Here is a 17098-nt window from a genome sequence, read left to right on the forward strand (position 1 = left end):
CACACGATGTAATGAGCGTAGAGGAACTACTATAATAAAACGATAAACATTCTAGGGTTTAAAGACTTAAAGTACTGGCTTTTTCCCTTTCTTCTCATTTATTTGGTATTTTAAGTGTGCATTTTTAAGTAAACTCGCTCCGTTTACTAACTTGAGCTAAATGACCCCGTAACGTCACCAGTTTCGGTTCAACCGAATCCCATCCCCATTTAAAATAGTTCCTTAAGATAAAACATCCTGATGTCTCCGAGCAGTGGCTCCCCTTCGGAGTTATTATTCCTATCCTTGGTGAGTGTTGGAGATATCTCTAAGGATTCTAGCGTAAGTATTCCGACCCTTAGTAACCATCTCCTCCAAAGTAGATGCGCGAACCCATGGTTCCTCTCCGAAACCGCTCCGTAGTACATCAGATTGGTTCTAGTGGTGGTGTTGTGTCCAAAGCGACACATTAAGTAACACATCCGGCGTCATACGAGCGAGCAGGAGTTGATGCTACGCGTTGGTGTCGGGATCAACTCGATTGACGGTTGGTTTAGGTGAAGCGTTGAAGCGGATGGAGATTCTGTCTTTGCCTGCAACAGGGGCGTTCCTTCGTTGCAAACCATTGAGGCTCGGTTGCGTCGCTATGGAGAGAAGTTGATTAGTGAAGAAAGAGGGCATCATCTCACGAAAAATCCTTATACTTACTCTGAGCTCTGCACTGGAATCGGTACTCGCCTGACGCCGGAATCGCAACCGGCAGTTCCATTTCTGGTAGACGAGAGAGTTAAAGAACGCCTGCAGGGGGTTGGTAATGGCCTGTAAAAGAGAGTCCTTATAATCGTTTGCTCTTCAAAAAATCCCCTTGTAGCCCGCAAAATCTTACGCACCATTATGTACCACACAGTGATGACCATGGAGAAGGGCAGATTGTACCACATCGTCCACAGCACGATACCGTTTACCAGATTCGGAAGCCAGCAGACGTAAAATACGAGATTGATGAGGGAAAACTTGAGCTTAAACTTGGTCATCAGGTCCCGCTCGGTGTTGGACATTTGGCTGAAACGGGCCACAAGCTGCCGGTCAACTTCGCGCGACGCCTGATAGTAGATCACGGGATTGGCGACCATGACCGCTATCATTGGTCCGTAAGTCATCACGTAGTTGGGCAGGATGCGCATGTAGGCCGTCGTCATGTCGTGGACATTGTGGCAACTGTGAAACGAAGAGAAATCGCCCGGGTAAGTGAGGAAGTCTAAAACAAGACATCCGTATCCGAGGTTACTTACTCCGCATCCGGGACGTATAGCACCGTTAATCCAACCCCAGTTAGTACCGCCGATATACTCCACACATAGTAGTGATACGTTCGAAGTGCGTACCGTGCCCCACTGAGCTGTCTCCGGACGTTAATAGCGTAGCAAAGTGTCCACAACCAGGTACACATGTAAAAGTACTGTATCCAGGCGGATGAAACTGCACAGAAAATCACGTTCGTCGTATCATCCACATCACTATCCGGCGGTAGCACATCCTTAATATACTTCCAGAGAGCTGAACGAAGGAATACACCTAATGAGGCACACAGATCAGCTACCGCTAGCCAGACAATGATCTGTCGGCCCAGGTTCTGGTTCGAGAGGGTAAGTTCACCGCCACGCCTTCGCCGAACGGCATGATGGGTGGGTCCATCTTCATGTCGGATCCAAATCTACGAGGCGAGACATAGAATATGGAGTTATTACCTCGGGCACATCAGGATCATCAGGATTAATTGGAGAAATTTCTAATCAACTACCCAAAAAAATGCTGGATGATTATGTCAGAAAGGATCGCGCACACAAAAAATCGCCGTAACCTAGGTCAAGCGGAGATCTCTCAATACAAGCCTGATCATATAAAACAAGCGACAAGCATCCGCATTCGTGAAGGAAGATTGTTTTTTGTTTATTTAATTTCGACTTTACCGAGTCGCTGAAATGCGCTGATAATACATGTCTAATGAGGGGAGAGAGATCATGACTCGTTGTACAGGAAATGAGCATGCGAGTTAAAATCGATTCGAGAGTTAAGCTTGATAAGAGATTAGAATTCAAAAAACGAAACTAAGAATGTAAAGTTGACGATCGTTGATTACCGAGACATGATCTTCGTGTGCGATCTCTGGTGAATCACTAGCATTTGGGGATATCTTTTTATAGCTCTGATAAGACGCAAGGTAAACACCAAAAACATCTCTAGACCATCGTGTAGATAAAGACACTAGATAAAATGGATGAAACGAATGACCTCGTCAAAACTTGACAAACGTTGAGGCTTGCTTGTATGTCTTCCGGTGGATAGTAGAAGGTACAGTAGTGAAATAAAAGACCCGAAATGGGAATTGCACTTGGTGAGCTTCTCACACCGGGGACACACTGCGGCGTGCCTTTGTGCGGCTGCTAATGCATACCTGATAGATGGCACCGGCTATTCCAAACACGGACGATACCAAACACACCACGATGTACCCATCCGTATCGAACTCGGACATGAGCTTGATGGCCGGTGGTGATCGTATCCGGTTGTGGCAGCAGAACGTCTGTATCGTTGGGTCTGCCATCGTTTTCGGGATCCAATGTCCGCACAAAAACCTCCCGTGCCTTTACAAACGTGCCCACCCGGTGACAACGCTGTTTCAGCCAACACTGCTCGATTCGATGTCGCTAGTGGCGGTTGCAACCGTGGTGGACATTTTGTGGTGTGCGGTTCACTAGGTGGCGATGATGATTGTGGAGCTGCTGCTGGGATTGGTTATCACTTTTTCGGAACAAGTCCCACGAGTTAATCATTGGATGATGATGCTATTGATGAGAAGCGTGACAGCAAAAAAAAGTAATCCACTCCCCGAGATTTGTGTTTTTGTTTGCCGGGTTTTGTCTGGCCAGTTTAGAGGCCTTTATCAATCTCCCGCTACCGTGGTCCACTGCTATCACGAAATGCACGAGTTCTAGTGGTGATAGCGCAAAGATGCTGAGAGAGAGAGAGAGAGAGAGTTATTCCAGTCTGATTGCAGTAATGGACGTTGACATCGTCCGGATGATCGCACGAGACTCCGGAAGTGGTTCCGGCAATGTTGCGCCTTAACCTCACAAAACACAGATGCAGAAGAGGAACTCGACTATTACTTCACGTGTCTTATATCACTTGCAAACAACCATGGTAAGCCATTTTGATTGCATCTGGATGCCTCGCTCTGGTTGTTTTCTTGCTTGAGAAGGAGATCCCTGAGCACCCCGTTTGCGTGACACTGGACGTATTTATGAATCTTAAACCCCTTCCATTACCGCCATGTATGAGTTTAAATTTAAAGCACTGATAAGACTGTTAAGACGCTGCCAAGATAAGTGTACTACCAGCGTGCACGACGAGGAGACACACACAGACCGACGGACTGGCCAGTTGCTTTCAGTTCGAGGTGAAGCGAGTAACTAAAGTCCCGACGGTTTTTTTTTTTGTCTCCAACATGCGCAGCGTACACATTTCTCCGTCTCAATGATGGTGAAGCCCCGCAAAGGTTGGGACTGCTCTGTGGCTGTGTGAATTTCGACCTCCAACCAACAGTACGAAAGAAGTTCTTAAAAGGGACTTGTCTTTTGTGGCTTTAATGCTTCGCTCGGCTCAGGTTACGATTAGCTCGAGCTGTGGTTTATTAATCATAGAGTAATGAATGATGACGGTCCTTCTATTTCTCTGATGATTCGTCTGGTTCGGATAAATTTGTTTATTTCATAGATATACAGACACACATACATACAGTAGATGGCATGTACAGCTCGATGTTAGACTAGATTAGTACTCATTTATAGACCCAGCATTCCCGATCACTGGCCTACCATCTGAAGCCTTGCAAACAGTCCCAACAGTGCCGCTCCCACACCCGTCATGTGTGTGGAACAGTGTGTGGTTAGCGCATTAGGACCAACCACACCATCACCCTCGTCCGCATAGTACTTGAAGCATCCTTCACCATTCTGCCAGCTGAAGATCGCCGCCAACCAGGCCGGATTAGTAAACTCCACCATCACCGGTGCATCACTGAACGCGCACAGAAACACCTGCTCCATGAACAGGTCTCGAAATAGATCCGGATAATCAAATCCAGCAATCAGTTCCGATTCGCGCAGTATCTGCTCGCATAGGGTACGCTGCCCATCGGCGACGAAGCTACGATCCACATTCGCAAACCGCTGCCGACCGAGTACGATGTAGAAGAGCAATCTGGACCATGCAAGAGATACGTTGATAAGGAAGTGTGTTAATACCCCCCTCGGCGGGCAGGTCAAGAACTCGCGGGTGGCGCTAACCTGCTTACTTACTTGTGCGTTAGATGGTAACCGTAGGATCGTTTGCGTAGTGACATTGCGGCACTACACTCACGGCTAAGGATGAGACGGTGAGCAGTTGGTGGTGGTGGTCCGGTTTTCGGATTAGTGGTGGTGTTGAACTCATTTTCCGACTCGTTGACTAGAAGCTCCGATAAACATTCGTCTGTGGGTATGGGATTGAAAAGCATGCAAATAGAAATAGTTAATGAGATTATGGGTTATACACGATTGCGTATCAAGGTTTCAGTAGTAGGTTTTAGATAGACCAAGGAAGTTGGAATCTATTTTGGAGTTTTTTGTTTATCCCTGAAGTCGTTGAAGACGCGAGGATTTGCCTAAAAGGCAATAAGTCTCATTCCAAGAAGAGGTTCCCTGGACAACGATTATTCTTGAACGGGGAGTCTTTGTGACAATGTTGTAGATGCATGGAGATCGACTCACCTGATTGTAGCTCACTAGGTCCTCCGGCATCGATCGCTTCCAGATAGCTCTCCATCATGACTTGCGGATCATCCATCAACATTTGACTGCGACGTCGTCTACTTCGTATATTTCCTAGCAGATCCGGACTGGCCACATTAGCATCGCCTTTGGACTGCCAGAACTCCGAATCTATCAACAGTTTAGATACTGGGAAAAAACGGAAGAATCCACATAACTTGAAGAATCACAGAAACCAAAATGAAATATTTTTGAAACCCAACTCTTACCAACTGCATTAGCACCACTCGGGAAGCTAAAGATACTCTCGATACGACTTTCAACAAAATCACACTTCTTCGCCAACGATTCCACAAACTGGCGCTGCTGTGCCTGAAGCGGTTGCTTCAAGATGGTCTTCAATTGTGCTTCAAAAGGAAGGGCAAAACGGGGGACAATGAAAGAAGAGGATTTTATTTTAGGTTTTCTTGAGCGAAATAACTTCAGATTGCCCTTGAGGGAGTTTTCAATTCTTTGTTTTCCATTCGCAAATGCAATTTAATTAACGAAATGGAATGGAATGGAAAGGCAACAGAGATTAGGTGAGCTTAGGACACAGACAAAATACCCGCAGACATCCATGTTTTTCACCACACTTTTTTTAACGCGGATTTTAAATCTTAAAGGAGAATGAAGACTAACCATTGGCGATCGCTATGCCGAGTAGTAAATCGGTGGTAAGATCTTCATAGTTTGCCACACAAACGTTCACCAAACGGTCCAAACGAACCAACAGTCCATCCGGTGCAAGTTCACGTTCCATTTCCGATTTCCAGGACGGTTCCGGTGTTGGATTGGTAAGAACTGGGCTACTAAGCGTTAGTAGCACGAGCAAGATAATCACCATTTTGAACACGTTTTTGGGGACACTTAATTTTACAGCTATTAAGGAAGAAAACTTGAAACTGATGGACTACACTTCACAGAAGGACTTGTCATCGACGAGCTCAACCGTTCGACCGTAACACAAGACGACAGACGATGGAATGCCAGTCAGCATTCAAACCAACGGTTCTTTTCCCTTGTTCGAGGAAGAACTTTCCCTTCATAAAAACCCCTCCCGAGAAGCTGTGGCAAATCAGCAAACAAGAGCATGCGTACGCGCACAAGAAGGCATCCATTCGGCAGCATCACATTGCACCGCACGCACGCACGCCGTGGATGTGTCGAGGAGAAGGGAAGGAAATAAAAATTTATTTCCCGGATTAGCTTAAATCCACCGGGCTAATAGGAAAGCAATCGACCGGCGGGCCAAACGCTGCTGTTTGTTTCTAGACGGGCTTCAGGCTGGCCGACTGGTACTGAATGCTTAGTTTTCATTTTCGCCCTCACAACCCCCCACACTGGCTGCCGGAAATGGAATAAATGTTACACTCATGATTTCGTATCCGGTGGGAGGGTGACCTCCACTCGAAGATCTCCACGGAGAACTCGGTGGAAAAGGATATTAATTCCCATCATCAATGGGAATCGATTGTGATATTTCTGAATGAAAGTCTGCTTCTGACGTCATGTCCGCCGGCTGAGTGCTTATTTATTTTTCATTGTTTTAGAACTAGTTTTATTTAATCATTTTAAGGTAAAATTGTATTAAAAGCGAACATTCATTAACGAAAGTGGTGCGTGCTTTGCGGGAAATAAATACAAATAACAAACCTAGAATGGCGAAAATTAAAATGAAACAAATATGTCTAGACTAGAGCTCCTGTGCAATAAACGGCCGAGAATGCCGTGAGCCCAACCGCAACTAATCCGCATCCGCATGGAAATTGCCTCCCACTACTGTCCCCTTTTTTAAAGCGCCCGCTAGGCAACTATTCTGCAGAACTCGTGCCAACAGAAAATGGGGAAAAACTGGAGGAAAGCTCACTTTAATTGTCCGCTTCTTCTAAATCCAGCTGGATTTCTCTACCGTCACGGTCTTTTGAGAAGCCGGTCGTGTATTTGGTGAGTTTTTCGCCAGGATTTCTCGCTGCCTATCTTACTTGGAGCGTTGACATTCTCTATCCCGAGTGTTGTTCCTCTGCATCGTCATCATCGAAACCATCCTCAAACTTGCAGCCGAGTGTTATCAGCTTAATGATAGATCTAGAGAGATCGGAGTGAAACAAAATGGGCGGGAAAATTCGGATAAAAAACAAAGACTTTTAAATTAAGCAGAAACAAAATGTCGCCCACCTTAACAGTTCGCCTTCGCGTGAGTTCCAATCGACCGGTGATGGGTTGCAGATTTGCTTCTGCAGGAACAGATTGAAGCCTGCCCGCAGGTCCTGTATCAGGTCGTACGTTTCTTTATCGCACTTGAGGCTGTGAAAGAAAGAGGAAAACGGTTAGATAAATAGTGATTTTAGTTGTTATTGGCAGTGTACTTTTCGAATGTTAATACACCTCGTATTCAAAGAAACTTCATCTGGCTAGTCTAATTCAATCTCAATAGTCTCGTAATCGAAGACTCTTCGTTATTCGAGCTTCATCTACTCAGAGACCTTGTCATCCTAAAGGGGCAACATCGTGCAAATGTTGCTGTAGTTCCTTAGCCAATTATCATTAGCTAAGATCTGCCTGGCTTAATTATTCTTTAGGCAAATAGACGAAAGTTCGTCCAGACCGCAACTTGAGTTAATTGTTTGATCAACTGTTTTCTTTATCGCAAACATAAAAAATAGCTTAATTTGTCATTAAAGGGATTTTGAAGACTAAATTCTTACCAGTAATGACCGGCGATGGAGATCATTTGACGTCCTTCGTTCGTTTCCACGTGATTGTCTCCGAAGAATAGTAGCGGGAATGGGTTCACAACGGTCGTGTCGAAGATGGTGAGCGCCTTAAGCTTCTGCATGTCGTAGTAAACGACAAAACTATAGGACAAAAAACAAGGATTATACAAAAGATACTCTCCAAACCCCGATTGCTTACTTTGAATGAAAAACGCCCCTGTTGCCATTAACCGATCCGGGATGAATTTCCGCTCTACCCTGCTGTTCCACGTTCAGGATCGCTCGCCCATCCGGACTATTCCGCGACCGGATCACCTTCCGCACGAACGCCACATTCGGGTACAATCCAGCTCCAACGATTGCTCGTAGCAGATCAATATTATCCGAGTGCAGATTGTCCTGCTTTGATTCAGCCTCCGCACCAGCCATAAACTTCGTCCTGTACAGATACTCACAGAACTGTCCCTTCATGTTGGATAGCTGCTGCAATGTTGCCCCGTTCAAGAAATTCTTTCCACAAAATCCACCCTTATTCGATTGCTTACGCCACTCGGCAATTACGTTCGCAAGCATAATATGATCACTTGCCGAATCTTCCGCAAAATTGCGCTTAATCCGATCGACTTCCTTCTCCTTGCCCAGCGGTTTATAGAATGCATTTTTAAACGTTAAACTAGCCGCGATCGAGGTGATCGGATCGATACAGCTAAAGATGCTTGCCAGCAGGACCATCTTTCCGGTGCGTGGATCCATCGGTAGACGAGCTAGATGAAACCCGAGCGGTGTCAGCTTCTCATCATTGTCGATCGCATTCAGTCCGTTCAGCAGCTTCAGCGATTGCTCGATCACCTCTTCGGCCGGTTTATCGAGCAAATGTTCCATAAAAGCACGCGCGTCGCCGAGTTGTAGAATTTTAATCTGCAAAATTACTTCATCCAATGCGACGCGTATAATTTCCGGTGGAACATTCTCCAGCAGCGTGCCCCTACGGGCACGGCTGTACAGGTGGTAGCAAACACCTTCCTGGACACGCCCAGCCCGTCCTTTGCGTTGAATTTCGTTCGACGTTGAGATCCATTCGTCGCGCAACACCGAAACACCATTTTCGTACATATTTAGCTTGTGGCGGCCTGCATTGATCACGTACACAATATCGTTGATCGTAATGGACGTTTCGGCAATGTTGGTCGAGAGGATGATTTTACGTACCCCGTCTGGGGGACGTTCAAATACGGCCGTTTGATCTCGGGTGGGTATTTGCGAATGTAACGGATACACGATGAGCCTTGCCTGTAAAGATGGGGAAAAAATAGCAAAACGGAGGAACTGGTTACGGACAACTCCACAAAACATCGGAACCAGCTCCGGCAGGATGGTTCCGACGGTTCCGGAAGGTTCCTGACGGTTCCACAGATCCATTCGAATGAATCCACCGAACCCAAATCGCAGCCTTGGGTACGTTCCACGAAACCCATCACTACTTACCTGCGAAAGCAAACGATGTTCTCGGATCATCCGGTACAGTTCGGATATTTGTGCCAAGCTTGGCAGAAACACCAGAATAGCTCCGGGCGGTTTTGCGCAGGTGATAAAGTACAGTAGCTCCACAATCAGTTCATTCTGGCTGTTTTCACTGCCCGGATTTTGAAGCGCACGAAGAACCGGTGCTGGAAAGCGACCGCGAATCTCTTCGCAGTACGGTTCGATCATGTCGTAGAACGCGTCTTCACGTCGCTGTGACTCGTGTCGGTTTCCTCTCCGTCTGGCTGCTTGCTTATCTTCAAAGGTGTAAAACTTTAGCTCCGCCAGAACATCCTCGAGGTAGTATTCACGTACCGGGTAGGTGATCCCTTGGATTTCAACCATGGGACAGTTGTTGAAGTACTGTGAGAATGTTTCTGCCGTTAGGGTTGCACTCATTAGGATCACTCGAAGGTCTTTCCGGTACGGAAGTACCATCCGAATGATGGCCAGAAGTAGATCCGTAATGACGTCACGCTCGTGTATCTCGTCCAGCACCAGATGCGTGTACCGACGAAGCAATGGGTCCGATTGCATCAACATCAGCACAATGCCGGTAGTGCAAAACAGGATACTACCACCGTCTCCTCTCGGTGGTACCGATTCCAACCTGATCTGATAGCCAACCGAACGGCCAAGCGCTTCGTTCCGTTCATCTGCCACACGTCGGGCAAGTGTTATGGCCGAAATCCGGCGTGGTTGGGTGCAAAGTATCTTGCAGCGCGATTCTCGGCCACAAGCTTTAGCTTCCTCGAGGATGTACTGAGGTACTTGCGTAGTTTTGCCCGAACCCGTTTCACCCTTAATGAGAATCACCTGATGCCGTTCGATCATGTCCAGTACGGCCGTACGGTGAGCGTAGGCTGGTAACGTTTTGCGAAACTCACCCAGCGGAGTCCGCTTGTACTCAAGTTCAGTATCTAATTCCTCATCCATCAACATCGCTTTATATGCATCCTCGTCCAAGGGTGCGTCCCGAGAAATCGCAGAACTCTCTTCCTGTAGTGTTTCCTGGAGCGTTTTACTGATTACACGCAAATACTCGTTCTTAAACACCGAACGGATGTTTTCATTTTCGATAAACTCCCGGTATATGTCACTCTGTTCGAAGCCCCGGTTTATCTGCAGATGGTTCCGGATCTCCTCAATCTGCAAGCGCGGTAGGGTAATGTCCACTGCATTCTGCTTTTCACGCCGCTTCGATTTCGCTGTTGTACGATCGCGGTAAAACAGTCCTAATTCTCGACCACGCAACCCGGGTGGCGGTGCTTCCGCTTGGTCTTCTAACCTGATGTCCCGTTGGTCCTGATAGCGACGAAAGCGGTTCGAACTGCCTGGTTCGTTCGCTTCGTAACTGGACCGTTCCTGTGCTTTGCGGCGCTGTAATCCTTTGTGCCGTTCGCTACGCCATTGTCCATCGTTTGCGCCGACTGTGTCGGCATTTTGATTGTTTCGGCGTGCCTTGTTCCGGTAGTACATACCCAGCTCACGCCCTCTTAAGTGCGATGGAGGTTTTTGTGAATTTCGGTCCATACTTTCTCTTTGACTATCGTTTTTGTAGCTAGTTCCTGCTGCTGTGTCGTATACGTTGTATGACGCACAACCATCTGATGAAGCTTCCTGCAATTAAATGGACCTTTAGCTTCAGTACCATTTTATTGGAGCAGGAGCATTTTAAACGGCGCTTTTCTTACCTTCCACAAACGAAATTTGCGTAATTTCTCTTCAAGTGATTCTTCCGAATCGGACATTGCAGGAATGCGAGCACTTTAGACTAGTTATAGTACGGTTTTCGGCGTCCCCTTGCAAATTAAGCCGGGTTTTGAAGGGGTTTGTTTTGATTGTGGGCTACAACAGCGACAGTTGATGTCGAATCATGCTCGTGCCCTGGGAGCAATTTATGCGTAATGTCAATTTAAAGAATAAAAGGGCGCTTTTATGAGTTCATATATGATTCGTTACATTTGTTGCTTAGTCTTCGATGCAATAAAACTACTAACAATGATTTTAAACACAATTTGTTGTAATATTTATCTATTTCTTCCCCTATGTCGACCTAGTCGACAAAGCGTTTGACGTTTTCCGGACGAAACGTCGCTTGGGAATTGTGTACGCGTTGCTGTCACACGCCGCGTCAAACGCGCAGCTCACCAACAACAACACCAGCAACAGTAGCAGCAAACCAAGAAAAACGCATGCAAAGAGTGGCGTTGGCCAGTGGTAGCCGAGAAAATTGAAAGAAGCTGAATTGGTGAGCACCCCGTGCCTGTTGTGCCTGCAAATCGAGTTTTCTTCCGTTTTCTTCCGGTGCGGTGCGTGCGTCTCTTCGGAAGGACTGCAAACATAAAGTTAATAAAACAATAATTACAAGTAGTCACTGCTATCAAGCGGATGCGAGAAGAAAACCAAGCATCGTGAAGAAATCGTGCAATACTGGTTAATGGTGGTCGATAGAAGGAGACAAAGTGCGTACCGAACGGGGTAACGAAAAAAAAAAGGATTTGCAGATGGTTCGATAAAGCAATAGTGCGCGGGTCGTCCTGCAGCAAAGACGAGTGTCCGAAGAAAGTGACGCGAAAAATCGTTAATTCTTTGCTTCATCCACTATAGGCTTGAATCGGGAAAAAGCCGTTATTTGTACGGTAAAGGATTCTCTCCATACTACCAAGGAAGGGTGTACATGTGTGTGTGCATACACGTGCGTGCAAGCAACAGTGCGTGCTTTTTTCTTCGGTCACGAAAATGGGGAAAATCCACCACACACCACAACCCCTTATTTTTCTCCACGACGGCTGGCGAGTGTACGCGTAACGGTGTGTGTGTGAGTGCGTTGTAAAGCACACAACGTCTTGCCGTTTAGCGTTTGTGGGGTCTGTATATTTATGTGGCTGGAGTGTGTGTTTGTGCGTACGTGTGCGGAGAGTTGGTGGTGTGTGTGCGTGTGAGGTCGACATGCAACGAAGAGGAAGTCAAGAAGCGGAGAAGCGAAGAAAGTGAAGGCAAAGCAAACGTTGAAAGAACGACGGTCGCAGCACCAGAAGCAGCAGCAGAAAACGGAAAGGAAGACTAGTGGAAAACTCCGATGAGAAGAAAACGGAAGAGAACCACGACAACCACGACTACACGACGTACGACCACGGCAACGATGGTGGCCACACTCGCGAGGTGGTTCCTTTGTGATGTTTTAGCAGAGCAGCCAGCATAAACAGCATCAGCCAGTCTCAGTCGGTCCGTCGGGAGTCCATAGCAGCAGCACACATGCAGAGAAAAACATGTAATTTGTTTAATGTAACACGGGAATATCAGAATATCAGACTGAGCAACGGTTGCTGTCCGCTGATCGCATCGTTCCGAGAACCCGGAAACCTGTTTTTCGGATCGCAAAATTGGTTACAGGAAAACCCACACCGTGTGTATGTGTTGGCCCGTCCGTAGCCGACCGTTTTACATGAAAAGTGCGTGCAAAAAAAAGGGTCGTTGTTTAGTAGGCCACCCTCTGGCCAGCCGTTCTTTGGTCGCTGGTTGTTGGCTGACGGAAGAAGTTTTTGACATTCAGCAGCAGAGCAGCAGTAGAGAGAGAGAGAGAGAGAGAGAGGGAGCAAACCGACGAACACACACGCACGCCTTTTTTCTTGTTAAGGAGAAAAAAAGGGAAATTTCGTATCGTGAGTGAGGAAAAGTGTTGGAAAAAGTGTGTTGTAAAGTGTAAAAGGAAAAACACACACGGGTTTTTTTTCGAATCTGTCTGCAGAGAGGAAAAATAAGAAAATTGTGCGATACGAGTGTGTGTGTGCGCGCACAGTGTATTTGTTCCTCGTTGTGTGTGTGTGTCTGTGCGTTTGTAAGTGGTAGCTGTGTGGTGCGATTTTATCCTTTTTGGTGTGTGCGTACACATGTTGGTATTGGATCAGGTTGTTTCCTGGAAAATCGGTCAACTGCGGTTGTGTGTGTGTGTATGTGTCCTTTTCCCCAGTTTCTTTTTGTTGCCTGGTGTAATGTTGTAAGGTTTACCAGCTGTAAACCACATATCAAGTGCTTCTTCTCACAGAAGGTAGTAAAGCTACCTGTGCGTAAAGTGAGCGGTGTGTCTCTGTGTTTGTTATTTCGTGTCTTTATTGTGTTGCTAAAAGTCTCCTGTCCTTACAGAAGGACTACCGTGGGAAATAAATCAGTTCGGTGCTGTAGAAGGGGACCCTTTTTCGGAAGGTAGCAGCAGTGTGGTGGTGTACGTACTGCAAAGAAGCAGTATAAAGGGCCGCACGAAGAGAGATATCTGCAGAGCAGTCCACAAACCGAAAGAAGCTCACCAATCTCATGCTGATACAGGATAACGATCAAAAAGGACACACAGAGATCGTGATGTGGTGGTTGTGCGGATGTAATCGAAACGGAAGGAAAAATGCCTTCATGTAGATGAGTGTGATGTAAGTAAGAGGGTCCTGTGATGGAATGTAATAATAAAATTGATTCTTGACGCGCACACCGAATCGTCAGGCATTGTTGGAATCTTGGAAGTCTATGGTCTAGAAGCAACTTCAAGGCTAAGAAGACAAAAATGCTTATAAATCTTCTGACACTGCAATCTCAAGAGGGTTGGTCCTGGCGGACATTGGCAGACGTTTGACAGACATAATGGGCAATGAAGTTTAATGACTCAAAGTCTCTATTAATTTATCAATCAATCAGAAAAAGTAAAACAAAATAGTTTATCTAAACTGCCCTCTCATCCTCATCTTCTTTGGCTGTACAAGCTCAAAAAGGTCCTCGCAGAGTGGCAGCCACTATTGACTTTCATGGCAAAGCTTAGCCGTGTCGTATATCAGTTTGGTATCCTTTTATTGGAAGCTTTCTTTCGATTGAATATTCATAGCCTTATTTGCTGAACATTAAACATTTCAATCTTAACAGAATCTTTAAGATAACTTCGACCCTCTCGAACCTTGATAGAGACGATCCAGATGGGATAAAACATCCGGTCCTGCAGTGTAAAGATCGGCAATTTAGCAAAAAATCTAGAATCTGACCTCATGTATTCCAATTTCGGCAAAGAACTCATCATCTGAGTGGAATATTGATAGACATTTCGTGACATCGTTAAGCGAATTTTTTTTTTCGGTCTATTTTTAGGTACAATTCTTAATTTCGGTCTTTGACTTCACAATTGTTCAAAGGCGTCCAAATCTTAAAAGATGCTTAATCCATCCAACTATCGAATGGCAAATCCAGCTTCCTGTCCTGCCTACTTTGCATTCGCTGGTGTCTGTTTGCTGATGTTTCCCTTGGTGATCGATGTAGCAGCAGAAAATTCGATTCAAGAAACCGATGAAAACATCTCTAAAAGGCAAACATCAACAATGAGAAAGAAGGAAATCTGGACCTGGTATAAAAACCAACACGCACTACACACACACAAACACACCCGATCTGTGTAGGGTGCAAGATGTGCGTGTGTGTGTACACCTTCAAGGGTTGCTATGAAACCTCCTCCACCGCAGACCGCCCACCTTTGTTGCTAATGCTGGTGTGTTGCTGGTGGGGTGGCCAATAATGTGGTAATGGTTTGAAGAAGAAATCCCTCCACACGATCAGACGCAGCATCTGTGCGCGCGAGGCCCGCGACTCGTAAGGATAGAATGGATGGAGAGAGAGACAGAACCAAAGGAGAAATAAAAAGGGAAGAAGGTCGAAAAAGCCCCCTTTTGGTTCATCGCCATCAGCCAGAGCACGGTCGTTCCTTTTGGGAGGGGGAGGGAAGGTAGCGATTGGAGAGTTTTGTTGTTTTTGGTGTTGCGCTACACAAAAGTAGAAGTCATTTTCGGCATCTTCCATTTTTTGACGTTCACATGTTAGCCGCTTGCATCTACAGGGGTGAGAGAGGTGAGGTGAGGAGAGCCGGGAGGGTGGAAGAGGTTATGCTGCCCGGCGGCGGTCTCCGACATTGGATCCATCCTGTTTGGATTCGTTCTGAGCGCGGTTCCAATGTTTCTCAATTTGGAACGAGCGAAAGAGAAGAGGCAAGAGACGATGTTTCTTTCTCGTTCACTCAGCGTACGATCCTGGTGCCCTGTGATCCTGTTTGGAAGTGGCCACCTTGTCTTATTCTTGTACACTTTGCGTTTCTACGTTTATTAACTCTTCAATGTACAATGAGCGAATTGAAAGAACTATTTACATTTAGTTTTGAGATTTAAGTGTTTAAATAAAGTTGAAGTTTGAGGTTATGTCGGCTGTCGAAAGGCTTACGAGACTCAAGGAATATTGGATTGGATAGGAAGGAATTGTTGGATATCGCGAAGTATATCGCGAGACCCTAAGCACTCCGTATTCTACATCGAGCCAAAGAAAAGGTGTGTTTAGGTGCAGAGCGCGCCTTTCAGAATATTCTGATGTCACCAAGGGCCAACATACAAAGAAGAATGAGTTTTAATGGTCCTAACTTGACCTTCATAGTGTCCAGAGAAGACCTCAGGAAAGATCCTTAGACAATTTTCAAGAAGAACCTTCTAATAATTTCCTCAGAATTCAAAGAGCCAATCTTCATTTTTTGTGATATTGTTAGAGGATCATCTGAAGGCCTTGAAACGGCTCACTTTCACAAAGCTAGCTAGACGATCATCAAAGAATATTTATTAAAGTCTTGATAAAATTCAAGGAAAATTTGAGATACTTTGTATAACTTCGTCGTCATTGGTCGCCAAGTTAATTTTTAAATTTTACAATAGTAAGTCCATGCTCGTCTCTTTATGAACCTCATGTCCGAAGTGTGATGGGACCTATGTTCCTTCAAGGGTTAAACGTTTAGAATCCGGACGCACATTTGTTGATCAGCAACCCACTTGAATGTGAGTAGCAAGAACAGGCGGACCTGCCCCGTAGTTGCTTTGGCTGCTGTTTTGCTGCAGTTAATCGACGATGAACATCACACCACACACTCACCGATCTCTCTTGCTCTTTCTCTCTTCCACGAACACTCACTCACCCCTTTTCGGTGCATCGCGCGATCTGGCTTGGTGCAGCAACGGCATCCTGCACATACCAGTGGGCCCTGGCTTATGAACTGCTTACTCCCCGCCCTCGTTGCGTGTGCGTTTTCGATCGCGCGGTTCTTGCGCGATGTATCTGTCTGTGTCTGTGTGCTGATGATGATGATGATGCGCTACACACAATGCCATATCGTCTTCGCCGTGAACGAACGGTCAGTCAACCCGTCATATCGTGGGCTCTCGTTCTTCTGGCCCGTTCCCTGTCTCGCTCGGTATTGTGGAAGGCGCACGCTGCACTTGATTCAGCATATTTGGCCGCGATTGCCGGCTGCTGGGCTGTGGGAGACGAAGAATTGAAGCCAACATATGAGCGGTTTGGTGGTACATCGATACATAACACAATGGTCGATCATTGATGAAAAGGGAGTGGAGAGAGTGAGAGAGAGTGTGCGAGTGATGGGCGCATGGCTCATCTTTTGGGTTTGTGTTTTGGCCGGTGAAGTGGAAAGAGATGTGATTCCATTAAAATAATAATGGATATTGCAGAAGAAGGAAACCGATCCGTTGGAAAACACAAACTGGGAAGAAGTTGATAACATCCCCCCCCCCCTCCCCCCCTCCACACCCAGCGAGCAGGAGAAGAAAGCTAGCCAGAAAAATCATTGAGTTATTCGATTTTCGCTTCGCACAATCGCACTCTCGTCAGCCGACACACCGATGCCGATGATGATGATTATCAAAAAAAAAAAAAAAAAAGAAAAAGAAGGTGAGGGAGGCTAGTGTTTCGAGTCCAACATCATCCACCAGCACTGTACCTCCCTTCGCCCCGTGAGAGTCATTTTGAGGGAGAATATTTAAACACACAAAACAACAACAGAAAACCACCGCCACCATGGGGGTCGTTGGAGCCAATCGATCGTTGGAGGAAAAGTTCATTCCTCGCAAATTAAATCGGGGCGGGGGAGAAGATGGGATTTCAATGAATGAAATCAAATGCCCAATTACCGAAAAATGCTTTTGGCCGCTTTGCTGCTTGGGAAGAGCGAAA

The 17098-nt window shown here is 46.2% G+C and overlaps 5 protein-coding genes across 5 annotated transcripts in view; 1 reads left to right on the forward strand and 4 right to left on the reverse strand.

Moving 5' to 3' along the window:
- LOC126565385 (dual specificity protein phosphatase 3) overlaps positions 1–17098 on the reverse strand; it is a 471876-nt gene that overhangs the window by 378169 nt on the left and 76609 nt on the right. The gene's annotated exons all lie outside the window — the stretch shown is intronic.
- LOC126563978 (dual specificity tyrosine-phosphorylation-regulated kinase mbk-2-like) overlaps positions 1–17098 on the forward strand; it is a 114049-nt gene that overhangs the window by 79501 nt on the left and 17450 nt on the right. The gene's annotated exons all lie outside the window — the stretch shown is intronic.
- Positions 429–2584, reverse strand: LOC126564833 (G-protein coupled receptor 143-like). The gene is made up of 5 exons (XM_050221951.1): positions 2435–2584; positions 1272–1693; positions 870–1197; positions 688–798; positions 429–623 (listed from the first exon to the last, which is right to left on the reverse strand). Exons 1-5 carry the CDS (start codon positions 2582–2584, stop codon positions 468–470), a joined length of 1167 nt encoding a protein of 388 aa, XP_050077908.1. The 3' UTR covers positions 429–467.
- On the reverse strand, positions 3846–5676 carry LOC126565884 (uncharacterized). The gene is made up of 5 exons (XM_050223093.1): positions 5472–5676; positions 5060–5197; positions 4791–4979; positions 4341–4512; positions 3846–4242 (listed from the first exon to the last, which is right to left on the reverse strand). Exons 1-5 carry the CDS (start codon positions 5674–5676, stop codon positions 3846–3848), a joined length of 1101 nt encoding a protein of 366 aa, XP_050079050.1.
- LOC126565801 (ATP-dependent DNA/RNA helicase DHX36-like) lies at positions 6833–10600 on the reverse strand. The gene is made up of 5 exons (XM_050223011.1): positions 9032–10600; positions 7746–8836; positions 7538–7687; positions 7008–7136; positions 6833–6917 (listed from the first exon to the last, which is right to left on the reverse strand). The coding sequence occupies exons 1-5, from the start codon at positions 10598–10600 to the stop codon at positions 6833–6835; spliced, it is 3024 nt and encodes a 1007-aa protein (XP_050078968.1).

The sequence above is a fragment of the Anopheles maculipalpis genome, chromosome 3RL (assembly GCF_943734695.1).
Source record: "Anopheles maculipalpis chromosome 3RL, idAnoMacuDA_375_x, whole genome shotgun sequence".
In the NCBI taxonomy this organism is placed as follows: Eukaryota; Metazoa; Arthropoda; class Insecta; order Diptera; family Culicidae; genus Anopheles; species Anopheles maculipalpis.

What these genes read in the sequence shown, in the direction of transcription:
- LOC126564833 (XM_050221951.1), bottom strand. Translation starts at nt 2,584, where the DNA reads ATGGCAGACCCAACGATACAGACGTTCTGCTGCCACAACCGGATACGA. An exon ending in CTATACGTCCCGGATGCGGA is followed by an intron (nt 1,198 to 1,271) that starts GTAAGTAACCTC and finishes TTCGTTTCACAG; the next exon opens with TTGCCACAATGTCCACGACA. An exon ending in ATTCCAGTGCAGAGCTCAGA is followed by an intron (nt 624 to 687) that starts GTAAGTATAAGG and finishes TTCTCTCCATAG; the next exon opens with CGACGCAACCGAGCCTCAAT.
- LOC126565884 (XM_050223093.1), bottom strand. Translation starts at nt 5,676, where the DNA reads ATGGTGATTATCTTGCTCGTGCTACTAACGCTTAGTAGCCCAGTTCTT. An exon ending in CGGCATAGCGATCGCCAATG is followed by an intron (nt 5,198 to 5,471) that starts GTTAGTCTTCAT and finishes TTCCTTTTGAAG; the next exon opens with CACAATTGAAGACCATCTTG. An exon ending in GGTTACCATCTAACGCACAA is followed by an intron (nt 4,243 to 4,340) that starts GTAAGTAAGCAG and finishes TGCATGGTCCAG; the next exon opens with ATTGCTCTTCTACATCGTAC.
- LOC126565801 (XM_050223011.1), bottom strand. Translation starts at nt 10,600, where the DNA reads ATGGACCGAAATTCACAAAAACCTCCATCGCACTTAAGAGGGCGTGAG. An exon ending in AACATCGTTTGCTTTCGCAG is followed by an intron (nt 8,837 to 9,031) that starts GTAAGTAGTGAT and finishes CCATCTTTACAG; the next exon opens with GCAAGGCTCATCGTGTATCC. An exon ending in AGGGGCGTTTTTCATTCAAA is followed by an intron (nt 7,688 to 7,745) that starts GTAAGCAATCGG and finishes TTTGTCCTATAG; the next exon opens with TTTTGTCGTTTACTACGACA.